Raw genomic sequence first — 13,608 nt, 5'->3', positions numbered from 1 at the left:
TAAATGAGGAAAAGATGAGCTGCTCTACTGGGATCGCTCGATCGCTTATATGTCTATGAGTAACGCAAATACATAAAATTTATTCAGCATTGTGTGACCTCTCAGAAGTAAAGAACAAGTAGCCTTAAGATATGACGGCGCTGTTTTTAGGGGATGATCGATGCAACAAAATGATTCGCAATCGTTGTTACCAAAGGCGTATTCTCGGACGGTCACTTTCGGAACTGTCTGCGCGCGCTGTTTGGCTGGTTGAGCAAAGCCGGTTGCGCAAAACCAATCGAATCATCCAACCTGCCGTGCACTACGTCACGCGAAAGTGACAGCACCGCCGAAAGTGGTCGTCCCAGAACGCCGCGCTGGAGCTGCGCAAGCTTCACCACTTCTGTAATGAAGGATGCTACAGCTTGCAAACCGAGGCTGAGCGTTGCGATTGATCGGTGAAGAGGAAAAAACGCTCGTGTAACGAGCTTTGACTTTACACCAAAGAACGCCTGATGGTAAGCCCTCAGCGCCGGCGTCTTCGATAGCCCGAGTTGCTTTGACGCGGCAAATCACATGAATCAAAATTAACCCCACTTCCTTGCCCCTACGCGAACTCGTGTAGTCGCAAATATGTATCTCGCCAATGCCTGCATGTCCGATCGGAGCGCTCGCAGCCGTAGTACGAACAGTAAGTGGCTTCTATAATCCAGCGATAGCACCAGAAAGGAAACAAACTGATAGCTGCGCTCGTATACGTTTCCCTGTAAGAAAAGTCTTTACCATCCGCGATTGCATACATACATACAGACGATTGGCTATCGGGAATTTCGGCCGTGGAAATTGTATCAACGTGATAAACGTGCGGCTTTTGTAGCACTATACGTACGAGTCAGTGAAGACATTCGCATAAAACATAGCGCAAACGCAAGGACAAAAAAAAAGAAGAAAGAAAGCAAAGCACATTCGCCCGTAATTGCAGGGAATGTGTTGCATCCAACAGGAATACAAATACAGCAGCCGTTAGAAGGCTACGCACGCCCGACAATTGACGAAGTTTTGAACGTTACAACGACCGTTATAATTAGTGCGCAACGCAATTGCGACAATCTTTTTTTTCTTCCCCCGGCGCCTAAATCATGCGTAATAATGTCTCTTATGGAAGCGGCCAGGCCGTGTTGGGCGGCGTAGCTGCGGCCTCTGCGGCGAGCAGCACCGCGATAACGGCGAGGGCGACGGCGGAGGGCGCTGCGGGCGCGGTGGCACCCTGGCGGGTCATGAACCGGAAGTTCCGGTACACCGCCCGCGTCTCAGCCCCCGTGGTGCTGGCCACGAGCTTTCGCACGTTGCCGGCCACCGTGGCCGACGAGCACGGTTGGGTCTGGAACCGCCACTTCAGCTTGCGCAGCTCCGCTAGCTGCACGACAACGGTATATGGACGGGATTTTGGAACAACAACAACAACAACAACAACAACAACAACAACAAAACACCCGTGTCGTCCCTGTAAGCCGTGCGCTGAATCCCAGAATCAGCGACACGGCAGTGTTAAAGGGACATTGTTGTTGCTAACTGAAAGACAGACGTGCAAACGCGAACGCAAGTAGAAAAGGCACAGGACAACGAAAACGTCATGCAAAATACAAGCGCGGCGCAAGCAACACAAACAGCAGGAAATCAAAACAATAGGAACAACGGCAAAGGGCAAACGCGGCGTTTTGTGTTGTCTCCTTTGTTCCTACACTCTGGGAGCGTCGAGGCAGCGGCTCCGACAGCCTGTTGTCGTAGCGTCCTTTTATTTTGGCTTATCAAGTCTCCTCTCATGGAAAGAGCGACTGTTTTGCTTTTACAGAAGCGTAATATAAAGATGCGTATCAATTTAAGTTTCCTGTTCATTGTTCTATTAGCATAAATTCAAACGAGAGCAGGTAGAAAACCACTCGAATGCGTCGTTGCATTTCAAAGTTACCCGTATTTGCATAACAGTGGCGAAATCCCGGTTTGTTTTGAAGAATGCAATGCTTGGAAAAGAGTACGCATTTGGGCTGGTTGGTTCACGATTACGAGCAATAAAAACAGCGCAAAACGACGGGACGAGTGAGGGGACACAGACAACAGCGCTGACTAACAACCAAAGTGTCTTTATTCTTTCAGTCAGCATATATATGCTCCGCCGCTATCTAGATAGATAGTAGTTAGATAGATAGCGGCGGAGCACATATATGCTGACTGAAAGAATAAAGACACTTTGGTTGTTAGTCAGCGCTGTTGTCTGTGTCCCCTCACTCGTCCCGTCGTTTTGCGCTGTTTTTATTGCTCCCAATGCTTGGAGCCTGGCCCTAGAGCGACTATAGACGTCATACTTCTATGTAATTACGGGAAACAGTAGCACTGGTAAACCATTTTTTGTTCGCTCTTCGAATTAATCTGGTGGCACTTTGACTCAGGTCACAATGCGCAACATGGACCGACACAGTGAACTAAGAAAACCGGATGCTGTATACCCGCCGAGGACAAATTAGAAGCGGGTTCCCCTTTCTACTTCATCATGTCGTGCAATTGTGCTCATTTTTGTCATCATTATCGCCATCGTTTACTGAGTCCAGTGCGATTCAAGCCTTCGTGAAGACTAACGGCATGATTAATGCAAGATTACTACAAGGTTATTGCGTGTCAAAGAAATTCCATTTGTTCCTTGTCCACCGTCAGCTAAATCAACGAATGCTTATTGTATAGCCACAGTCAAGTTACCCTTCGATTGACGCGCTAAACGGGTATGCTAACTCTTGGAAGCTGCTGGTCATGACATCACGGGAACTACTTGGACGTATCGCATGTCATAAGTACCCCGCAATGAGCTCGTAATGAGCTTGTGTAAAAATTGACTGTGGCGCCATTATGTTAATATATTGTGTCTCTTTAGACAGCTGACCTAAACGCTCGTCGTTCATTCATTAGCCGCGTTTACGCAACTACGATACTATGTAGCACATCGTTCTTCCTAGCGCGTCGTCGTAATGCGATGTGCCAACGTTTACAATGCGCATCAAACATCGTGCGATGGCGTGAGAAAGGAGCTCACGCCTGTTGTTTAAAGCGAGGCTGAGTGCCTCGGCTCGACCCGCTAGCGCTTACGTTAGCCCCGACGACCGGTTCTGGGGCCCGACAAGTCCACTCGATTAGACTTTACCGGATTCGCGTAAATGACGAATGACTGTAAGCTACGTTGTAAATTCCAAATACAGCGCAAAAAATACACATAAAAGCTGCATTTGGAATTTACAATGTTAGACCAACTAGTCCAGAGGACGGACCTTCTGACGTAAGCTATACGTCGGCGAATTCAATGTTTCGACGAACATTCGTCTAGTCAGGCAATGAAGTAAAAAAAAAAAAAAAACACGTTTGCAGCCACTGACCAAGTCAAACGAAAAGAAAGACGTTTCGGAACCCGTACGGTTTCCGAAACGTACGGTTTCTGGTACGGGTACGGGTACGTACGGGTACGGGAACGTACGGGTACGGGTACGGAACCTGTACGGGTTCCGAAAAGTCTTTCTTTTCGTTTGACTTGGTCAGCGGCTGCAAACGTTTTTTTCACGTGGGCGCACGAGCACTGCACCTGGTCCTTGCCGATCTCGACGGAGCGGCTGAGCACGACGTTGATGACCCGCTCGGTGCAAGGCGGGAAGGTGAGCGAGCCCGAGTAGAGGTAGTAGTTCTCGGTGCTGGCCGGCGTGAAGTAGGACATGAAGAACTTTGGCACCGCCGAGCTCGCCTTGGGCGACGTCTCGTTGGTGCCCGGCACATGCAGCTCGCGCACCGCCTTCATGAAGCCCGACAGCACGGTGTTGTTGTTCTCCGTCTCCTGCGTGCGTAGTGGGAGGAAAGAAAATGGCCGCCGGCCCACTCGATACGGTAAGCGGAGAACGGAACACTGAGAGCACAAAAGTACTATTTCAAAAAGAAATGCAATCTCTATCTATAGCTGATGCTCGAGTTATTTCCAGTCTGCAGATGTTTGCGTGATCGCCGGTGTGGAACCTACTGCCGATGGCGATGTCGCGCGTCCCAAGCCGCGCGGGCCACGACCGCCGCATTCCGACGGGAGCCATTTAGATTCACTGTTTGGCACGCTTGATGGCTTTCAGCGGGTTGTATTTCCATGGCGTACGAGATAGCGAGAGCAGGTGCGCGCGATCTCCGGGGTCATGCTGTTTCCCGTGTGTGTAGCGTGAAGCCGGACAGTTCAAACGCACGACAGAAAAAAAAAAGAAAAGAAAACATACGTTACTTAATTTTCCCGAGGACCGCATAGCCGGGCACACGACAACTATATATAGCGCCGGAGGCGATCAGCCCTCGTAAATATATAAACTCACGCCAACGGCGCGCATGTGGCGGCACAGATAACAATGGCGAGCAAGTGTGGGAGGCGTCCACGATCGAGGGAGTGCCGTTACGGCACATGCAAAATTTTACTTCGTTTCTGAGAAATCCCACTTTCGTGCTCCTTCTCGTCGACCCGAGCCGCTCGTTTAAAATTGCCCGTGGTATCCTGTTCCGCAAGCCGGGATGATCTCCTCGCAGCTGACGCTGTCACGCGCCACACTTTCTGCAACGTGGGCGCGCACATAGGTCACCAGGACACATAAAAAAAATTAAATTTAAAGATGACAAAAAAAAAACGTTTTGGTAATCGTCGAGATAGAAGCAAATGATAATTTGAGAGGTAACGGTGTAAAGAGGTAAGCTATACCTCCCCATGGCAGAGGCTTTTTCTCGCTGACTGCTGCACCCGTAAGCGGCATTCCTCTCCTGCCCTTCTTCCACAGTATAGTGGCCTCTCTTTACATCCTCTTGCCTGACTCATACACTCTTAAGCAACATTGCACCCTTTGGGTCGTATCTTGCAACACGACGATAATCGTCGTCCGTCTTGCCCGCATTTCCTTTCTTTAACGCTGCGAGCCCGTTACTTCCAAGTCACGAACGGCATGCGCGTTGTCAGCACGACAGAGCATTCTCGACAGGAAAGTAGCGAGCGCAGCGTTTTTCAGGAAAGGAAACGCAAGCAAGACAAGATGACGATTATCGTCGTGTGGCAAATAAGACACCCGAAAGAGTGCACATTTGTCTAAGAGTGTATACAAGTGAAGGAGCTAGGCATTTTCGTTCAAGATGTCTGCCTCATCTTGCCAGTCGTGAAGTCGCACTCACCTTGAAGAGGATGACGAGTGCCAGCAGGCCGTTAACTTCCTTGAGGCAGTCGATGTCGATGTTGGTCTCCGTGTAGTGGATCAACTGGAGCTACGAAAGCGCGACGCGAGTCCAAAAAATAAAAAATAAAATCAGTGCATTTGATTTTATTGCATTCAATATTTACTGCCTAACATCGTTTGACGCTTATGATTCGTCTTCGAGTTAAGTTGCATAAATGGGTAGGGGTATATAGTCGTTTATGTGTGTATATCCTAGGCATGAATTAATATATATATATATATATATATATATATATATATATATATATATATATATATATATATATATATATAGACACCATTGTTGCAATCAAGGTGGTCAGTTGTTCTAAATGGTGTGCTGTGAGAAAAGAATATGAAGGTACCAGTGTTTCTAACGCTGCCTCTGCGTCTTTCCTCAAAGTAATTACTGTTGCAGTCGTGCGGCTTTCCTCACTAATGACAATTTTCAGCGGGGGGAAACAGCAGACGTGTTCTGAAAGCGCTTTTGAGACGGCTGGTGCGCAACTTGGTGGTGCTGCCGCCGAGACAAGCGCGAGCCCTGACAAGGGCGTCCTATCGAGCAGTTTCAAGAGCTCATCGGCCTCCCCATCTGGAAAGCGCCACGGGCAGCATACGCAGCGAGGGAGCGGAGCAAGAGGGCCAGCGCTCGAGCTCTCCCGTCGCGGCTCACCTCAGCCGCGTTGTTCTGCTCGTCGATGTGGTGCTCGGCGCCCTGTCCGCTGCCGGTGCCGAAGTGGAACACTCCGAGGACGAAAGTGTACTCGACCAGCAGGGGACCGCCGTAGACGGCCACGCGAGAGTTTGTCGGAGACACGAACACTGGTGAAACGAATGAATGAATGAATGAATGAATGAATGAATGAATGAATGAGGAAGTCTATCTACAATGCATTATTACTACCGAACCCAAGTCCTAACGCTTTCGTGTATTATTTCTAATACATCTGTGTATACTCTGTGTGTGTTCTAATCTGTGTATGTTCTAATCTCTGTGTATACTTCCCGTTCTAAGATTTGATGTCATACGTGGCACATGTGTTCTTCGCAGAATGCGTGTACATCATTGGTTGGAAGTTAGCGCTGGGTTTCGTTTGTTCGTACAGATTTAGGCTGTCGGTATAGTCATAATCACAGAGCCCAATCAGTGACCCAGTCTGCCGTAAGCCAATGAGCAGGTCAGCAGCTGACTCGCTCGTCGGGCACTGAAAGAATAAGTCAATCAGGGACTGGCTGACTGGCTAGTTCGTTCAGTCATTTCACTGAGACTGACTGACTGACTGACTGACTGACTCACTCACTCACTCACTCACTCACTCACTCACTCACTCACTCACTCACTCACTCACTCACTCACTCACTCACTCACTCACTCACTCACTCACTCACTCACTCACTCACTCACTCACTCACTCACTCACTCACTCACTCACTCACTCACTCACTCACTCACTCACTCACTCACTCACTCACTCACTCACTCACTCACTCACTCACTCACTCACTCACTCACTCACTCACTCACTCACTCACTCACTCACTCACTCACTCACTCACTCACTCACTCACTCACTCACTCACTCACTCACTCACTCACTCACTCACTCACTCACTCACTCACTCACTCACTCACTCACTCACTCACTCACTCACTCACTCACTCACTCACTCACTCACGAATTAATGAATGAAAAGATATGTCTCTCACGGTTCGCGCCCTTGACCTCGACGGTCAGGACCATCTCGGTGTCGTAGTTGAAGAAGTTTATGGGCGGCATGTCCTTGTAAGTGGACTGGAGGAAGCGCAGGTGCAGCGGCGACTGCGACTTGCCCTTGCAGTCCGGGTACTTGGTGGGCCACGTCTCCTGCGCTGCAGGCGGCGAGTGCGCGCTTGAGGCAGCCGCGCGGCAGGCTACATACCTATAGAGATCACGGAGCGCTTCTCGCGGATCGAGTGCAAATTCCTAGCGAAGTGCGCACTATACTAAGAATTTGCGTGCGAGTACAGCGAAGTACGGGCCCGTTTTCTGGTTCTGTCGCCCCTGGACGTCGCGAAAAAATCCGTTACTATAAGACTCTTCCCTTATTATATTTTATTACCGAGCTGGACCAGACACTTCGTTATTATTCTTATACATCTACACAAACATTTTCAGAACGTTCGCGACGCCAAATTTTTTGTCCACGTTTCCATACTCCTATCGCCAAGGCGTCGGGGCGATCTGCACGCAGCTGCACAAAGTGCCAACATAGAGCCCCCCCCCCCCTCCCCCCGAAAAAAATAAAATAAAAAATAAAATAAAGAGAGAAGTGTGCTTTAACTTGCGTTAACCTTGACTGCATATGCCTTGACTGGGCTGGGGTGTGTTTGGCAGGCATTCTCAGATCATGAACAGCAGGTCGCCATTATCCCTCAAGAGAAAAGTGTATAACAGCTGTCTTACCAGTACTCACCTACGGGGCAGAAACCTGGAGGCTTATGAAAAGGGTTCTGCTTAAATTGAGGACGACACAACGGGCTATGGAAAGAAGAATGATGGGTGTAACGTTAAGGGATAAGAAAAGAGCAGATTTGAGTGAGGGAACAAACGCGAGGTAATGACATCTTAGTTGAAATCAAGAAACGTAAATGGGCATGGGCACGACATGTAATGAGGCGGGAAGATAACCGATGGTCATTAAGGTTTACGGACTGGATACCAAGGGAAGGGAAGCGTAGCAGGGGGCGGCAGAAAGTTAGGTGGGCGGTTGAGATTAAGAAGTCTACAGGGACAACATGGCCACAATTGGTACATGACCGGGGTAGTTGGGAGAGGCCTTTGCCCTGCAGTGGGCATAATCAGGCTGATGATGATGATGACTGCATATAGTATTACACATTGTCCACGGCTTTCCTTCATACTTTTTTCCTAACTTCAGTGCTTCCTTTAGCGCTCCAAAAACATAACTTGAGGACTACGTAGACAAAGACGCACACTGACGGACGTGTCCTCTTTTGTCAGCGTAGTCCTCAAGACCTACATCTCCGCAGCGCTAAACGGTATCCTCCAAGTATATTCAAGGATGGCTGTCTGGGGGAATTGATATTCAATGACGTTTGCTTGCCATTAGCGCAACTCTGGATGTGTGAAGAAAAACAGGAGGCAAGCGGGCGCGGGGGGATGGGGGGGGGGGGGGGGGGTTAAGTGACTGAATTATGCGACACCTGTTACAGGCATAAAAACAATTCACAGGTGTCGCGCAACGAGCTTTTGCAAGTTTTGTAGCCCGGTGTATTCCACTTCATCTCGTTTCTTTTCCATCACTGCTCTGAGTTGCGCTAACGGAAATGTGAAATCCTAGAAGTACGTTCCAACTGACCCGCATTGAATTGTTGCTTGCCCTAACAGTTCGACATAGCCTTCGGTAACGTTCACGTGCAGCCCGTGTGAGCGTGTTTGAAAGGCTGTAGTGATAACTCTCCTGTCTACTGCACTGTGGCGACGGTTGGGAGACAGAAGCGAAGAACGACACGACGCCAGAGCAACGTCTGTTGTCCCGATGAACGCTGCTCAACTCACCGTGGATGCTTGAGCTGATGCTGCAGTTCGAGGGAACAGAGTAGACCCAGTCGTCCACGTCGCACTTGCGGAGACTCGCTGCAAAGCGCACACGGTGGCATATGTACATTGCATCGACTTATCTGTGGCTCATTTGCATACCGGTATGCAAATGAGCCGGACACCGACCACACAAAAACACCAGGCCTTTAAAACAAAAGACGATTCTTGCGCGGAAACCGAAATGTCTTTTGTTCTTTCTTTATGTCGTTGCGTGTCCGTGTTTTTGCGCCTCAACTGCACCACGACCATTCCTGTCCAGAGAAGCTTTCGTAAAACTTTAACTCTCATTGCGTGTCTGTATTGAGTGAAATGGGAGCGAGGACGATGATCTAACCTAATGTAACCGCGAGAAAAGGTGCCGGTTTTGGAGCCCTGAACGAATACGCACATTAGTAGCAACTTGCTTAAAAGACGAAGAAGAAGAACAAGAAAAAAAAAAAGCATAGTGCAGAAAGCTGAGTTCTGAAATTCACCCACGTACCTATATGTATACAAAATACTGATTGCCTCATCGATCGATAACAATGGAGGCGTGGTTGGGGCACGTCGGACATGAATAAGGTAATTAGATTAAAATTGACATCAGCGTAATTAGGATTTAGGTTAACGATGAAACAGCCAGTCGTTGTTTGTACGAGCAAACCTACACCGGGGATACCGGTTGAGGCAGAGCGCCGTAGAGATGGCGAAACGAAACCGGGCAGTATTTTTGCTTTTCCTTGTAAGTGGTATTCTGAGCGTACTGCTCTTTTTGTAATCTTGGTTTTATATAGAATGTCTGTAACTACTATTACTGACTTTGTGCTTCCCAAGTCCTCTGCATGTTTTGTTACGTATTAAATGCTGATTTTACAAGTGGTCCCCCCGACAGTCTTTACTTCGGGACTTCATTTTTTTTTTTTGCAAATTTCTTTCGAGCAGTTTTAATAACATAATAGTGAGGAATAAACCTTAAGCAACTCGGCGTGCGGTTTGCTGGCGGACTTTTAAATCAGTTCTGGGACACTTCGTCGAGAACGTCGCTTGCTTGGGCGTTAAAAAGAGTTTTTTTTGCTCTTGTCAAACTTACCTACGATGGTGCTTGGCTCGAAGTAGTTGTGATTGTCCGGCGCTTGTATTCCCCTTATTCTCGCGAGCGGACTGTAATGCGCGGCTGGCATCGGGAAGAAGCAGTAAGGAATCGCGGTTAGCGTGAGGCAATGGTCAACAACGGTAAAAGGAAAGAAGGAAGGAAGGAAAGAAGAAAGAAAGGAAGAAAATCAATCAATCAATCAATCAATCAATCAATCAATCAATCAATCAATCAATCAATCAATCAATCAATCAATCAATCAATCAATCAATCAATCAATCAAAAGCAACAAAAGAGCACCGGTTTAGTCATCGAGATAGGAGAGACGAAGTTCATACTTACAACATATATTCACCGAGATAAGTAGACTGGTGAACGGCAGCTTCAAAGAGAAGGGCGAGATTGCAGTGAGAAAGTTTTTTTTTTGTTGGTAAATGAGGAGGGAAGTCTCTAGACAGCAACCGCGAACACGAGCTTCTCGAAAACAAGTGGTGCTTAACTGTTTCATCGCGATGTTGTAACACATACACGACAGAAAACAGTTTCGCTGTCACATATTCATGCGGTGTTTTCTCCAGAGAAAAACATGTCACTTTCGGAGGAAGGAGTGAAGAACTAGAAAGAAATAAAGAAATAAAAGGAAACAAATCAAGCAAATAGAGGTGCTATGTGAAAAGTAAGAATGATCTATGTTTCACTAATTACAATCTTCGTCTATCTATAGTTGTCTCGCGACAATTATAGACCGATGCTTATCAGGTACGAAAGGCACAGCGTACTTAGCTACACAGTCACTATAGCATGAAAGGAAATGACTAAGTTGGCTTCGGAAATGTAGACTGAATGGCGGTGTAGCTCTATATGAAGTAATTTAAACTATAAAAAAACCTAAAACTATAAAAGACCCTAACCAATGCAATCCAGGTTTTGCTTAATGCGTACCCCACAACCCTTCATTCTACAATATAATGACTATTGGTGAATGTGCAGGTTGCGCGACGCGGAGTGGTAGTTCAGACGGGTGGTCCTCCTGCCTTAGTGGTCGCTTAGCGGTCTCTCTGCACGTGCGTCGTTAATAATGTGCGCCGACTAACCTTATAACACCAAGGTAACATAATTTGCTACGCTGACTTTGATATTTCTAAACCCCAATTTAAGTGCGGGATACTCAATACGTAGCGCATAGTAGAGTATTTTTTTACGCTAGAGCAAACTTTAACTCCTAGGTAGTTTAGGAAAGCAATTAGAAATTAATTAATTAGCTATGTTATGCGTCTTACTCAGTGTTGCTTTATTGTGGAAATGTACTCTGTGACCAGATGTATATGCCAACAATATTCTTTTTTTTTACTTTCCTTGATTTAGAACTGGTGTAGGATGTTGTATCCTCAGCTTCGCTTAAAAGTGTCTGGTCACTAGCGCCACCACGCGCTCAATGTTGTATGGCATTAGGTAAAGTCTGTTGGCGCCAGTGCTGACCACTATCGAAGATGCATGTATTTTAGTATATCTTAGATACTCTTTGGGCATCTTGTATATGTACCATAATACGTCTGACAAGACGTGTATCAGTATCTATATTTCCGATACATGAAACGATGTACCGTGTATATTAAGGTATAAGATAATGGGGCTATCGCAACATCACCGTGCGAAAGTTATAAACGTTGGCTGAGCTCCGTTTCTCAAGCCGATACTGCTGCCACTAAGCCACCCGAGTAAAAACTAAAGGCAGCGACACGCTTTTATCTTTCCGCGAGAGCCCTCCAGCGAGGGCAGGCGATGTGGTCTCCGCGTCCCTATTGGTGGAGCAGAGTCACGTGGTGGCGCTCGTGACGTCTCGACAAAAACAGGAGTGCGAACGTATGCGCGCAACTGACCTTTTCTTTTCTAGATCTTTTTTTTTTCTTTTGAGTTGCCCCGCTGCCATGAAACTTGCTCGTAGCCGCCGTTCTGCTCTGCGTACCACCAATGCGTGCGGCGTCTTTCGCGCAAATTCTGATGCCGCTACAGTGCAGTCATCGAAGTTTCTCTTGCGGGGTGCTGTGTTACGAAGTCTGAAGAATGCAAGAGCGTGGATGCCTTGCGTCTAGTGGGTTCCACACATTGTTATGGAATGAAAATATTCCACTTTGAGCAAGAAAGACCGAACTTTTGAGATACTAACAGACATCTTGTTCAAATTAAAAAAAAAATGTTGGTCGCAGTTCAGAAATTTCCAGGCAAACATTTTTGTGCATACGCGTTTGCTGCTTCATTAAATGGATCTATGATAAGAAATTTGCGAATATATCAAAGTATCTTAAGATAAAAATGGACAGTATCACATCTGATACAATTATCGCGGTAGTATTTTGTATCTGTATCTCAAATACTTGTTGCCCGAGTATCTTGTATCGTATCATGATACATTTGCAACGTGTATTTACCCAGCCCTGGTTGGTGCAGTGTACCCCGCAGTGCACCCCCCCTCATCTTTGCAGGTTGAATAAAGTAGTTCAATGGGTTCTGTGTCTGTTGGTCATCGATCAAGTGGTCGTTCTCTCTGCAGTGCTCCGTGCCACCGGCCGTTAGGCCTCGCTCCGTAGGCCGCGCGTCCGGCCGCCCCGTCGGGCTACTACATAGGACACCTGTAGGGTCCACCGGTCACCAGCAACTTTGGTTATTGAGTAGACTTGCGACCTGTATACCGCTGCGAATCTATATACTGTGTACATATTGAACGTGTTACGACGGACGCCGACGACGTCGACTCCGGAAACGCCCGAGCGATTCAGGAGCATCGCTGAAATTTTCTCGACTGAGTGGACAATTTGCAGATAAGATATGGCTCAGGAACTCTAGGTTTGTTTATCTTTCTCACGCAAAGCCGCTCTCGACTATCATATACGGGTTATATACAGCCAGCAAGATCCAGCGCCCTCGACGTGCCAACGGAGTTAAGCTACATATGTGACCGGTCCGGCAACAGCGGGAAGAGGCTTTTTGGATATCATGGAACAAACATGTCTGCCTGTATTGCGTTCCGCATGTGTGTTCATAAGCGGTAACCGAAGCCAGCCAATGCGTCCTGGAGCGCGTATCACGAACCCACGCATAACATGGTGTCAGAAGTGGTTTCTCCGGTGGAAGGACAACGTTACCGCCGTTGTAGCATTTCACAGTGGCATATCTGCACCTGCAACGAAGCTGCGAGTAAATAAGCACTCACCCAGAGCTGCCGGGAAGCCGCGGTGGCCTTTTCCTTTCGCGTCGCCATCAAACGGTGAAAGAGCGAAGCAAGCTCAAGGGGATGACGTCTAAGCACCTTCTCAGCAAAAGCTCAAAGAAGAAAAGCTGACCGAGAGTACGTTGCCGACAGGCGAACGAGCAAAACCAGTCCGCAATGCGCGTTCGTTTTCTTCTTCCTTCTTCTCTCTTGATTTCTTAGCTCGTGCTATTTTTGTAGCTTTTGTCTTCTTCTCTGTTCAATATTCATTTAACTGAAATTGGTTCTCGAAATTATTTGTTAATGCAGTCTCTGATCTCTACTTCATTAATGCCGCTTTCATATTATTTTTAAAGTTTAGTCTGGCTGCTCGTTCGCGCACTGTTGCTTCTCTTTGGGTCTTTCCGGTTGTATTTTTCGTGTCTGCTTTTAGAATACGCATTTCTCGTACGTTGCGTCCTGCCACCTGGTACTGCCCCTTCTCCC

General features: G+C 47.5%; 1 protein-coding gene across 1 annotated transcript; it reads right to left on the bottom strand.

Moving 5' to 3' along the window:
• Positions 1 to 398: 398 nt before the first annotated feature.
• On the bottom strand, positions 399 to 10,060 carry LOC126542881 (carbonic anhydrase 2-like). Its single transcript, XM_055078242.2, has 7 exons — positions 9,912 to 10,060; positions 8,801 to 8,878; positions 6,949 to 7,110; positions 5,914 to 6,062; positions 5,200 to 5,289; positions 3,602 to 3,847; positions 399 to 1,396 (listed from the first exon to the last, which is right to left on the bottom strand). The coding sequence occupies exons 1-7, from the start codon at positions 10,000 to 10,002 to the stop codon at positions 1,136 to 1,138; spliced, it is 1,077 nt and encodes a 358-aa protein (XP_054934217.1). The 5' UTR covers positions 10,003 to 10,060; the 3' UTR covers positions 399 to 1,135.
• Positions 10,061 to 13,608: the final 3,548 nt, after the last annotated feature.

The sequence above is a fragment of the Dermacentor andersoni genome, chromosome 3, assembly GCF_023375885.2.
Source record: "Dermacentor andersoni chromosome 3, qqDerAnde1_hic_scaffold, whole genome shotgun sequence".
In the NCBI taxonomy this organism is placed as follows: Eukaryota; Metazoa; Arthropoda; class Arachnida; order Ixodida; family Ixodidae; genus Dermacentor; species Dermacentor andersoni.
This window is presented reverse-complemented; position numbering and strand designations above follow the sequence as displayed.

Bases quoted from the DNA above. Each gene is read 5' to 3' on its own strand.
- LOC126542881 (XM_055078242.2), bottom strand. From the start codon at position 10,002: ATGCCAGCCGCGCATTACAGTCCGCTCGCGAGAATAAGGGGAATACAA. The intron at 8,879-9,911 runs GTAAGTTTGACA...TGCGCTTTGCAG, and splicing joins CGAGCCAAGCACCATCGTAG to CGAGTCTCCGCAAGTGCGAC. The intron at 7,111-8,800 runs GTGAGTTGAGCA...CGCCGCCTGCAG, and splicing joins CATCAGCTCAAGCATCCACG to CGCAGGAGACGTGGCCCACC.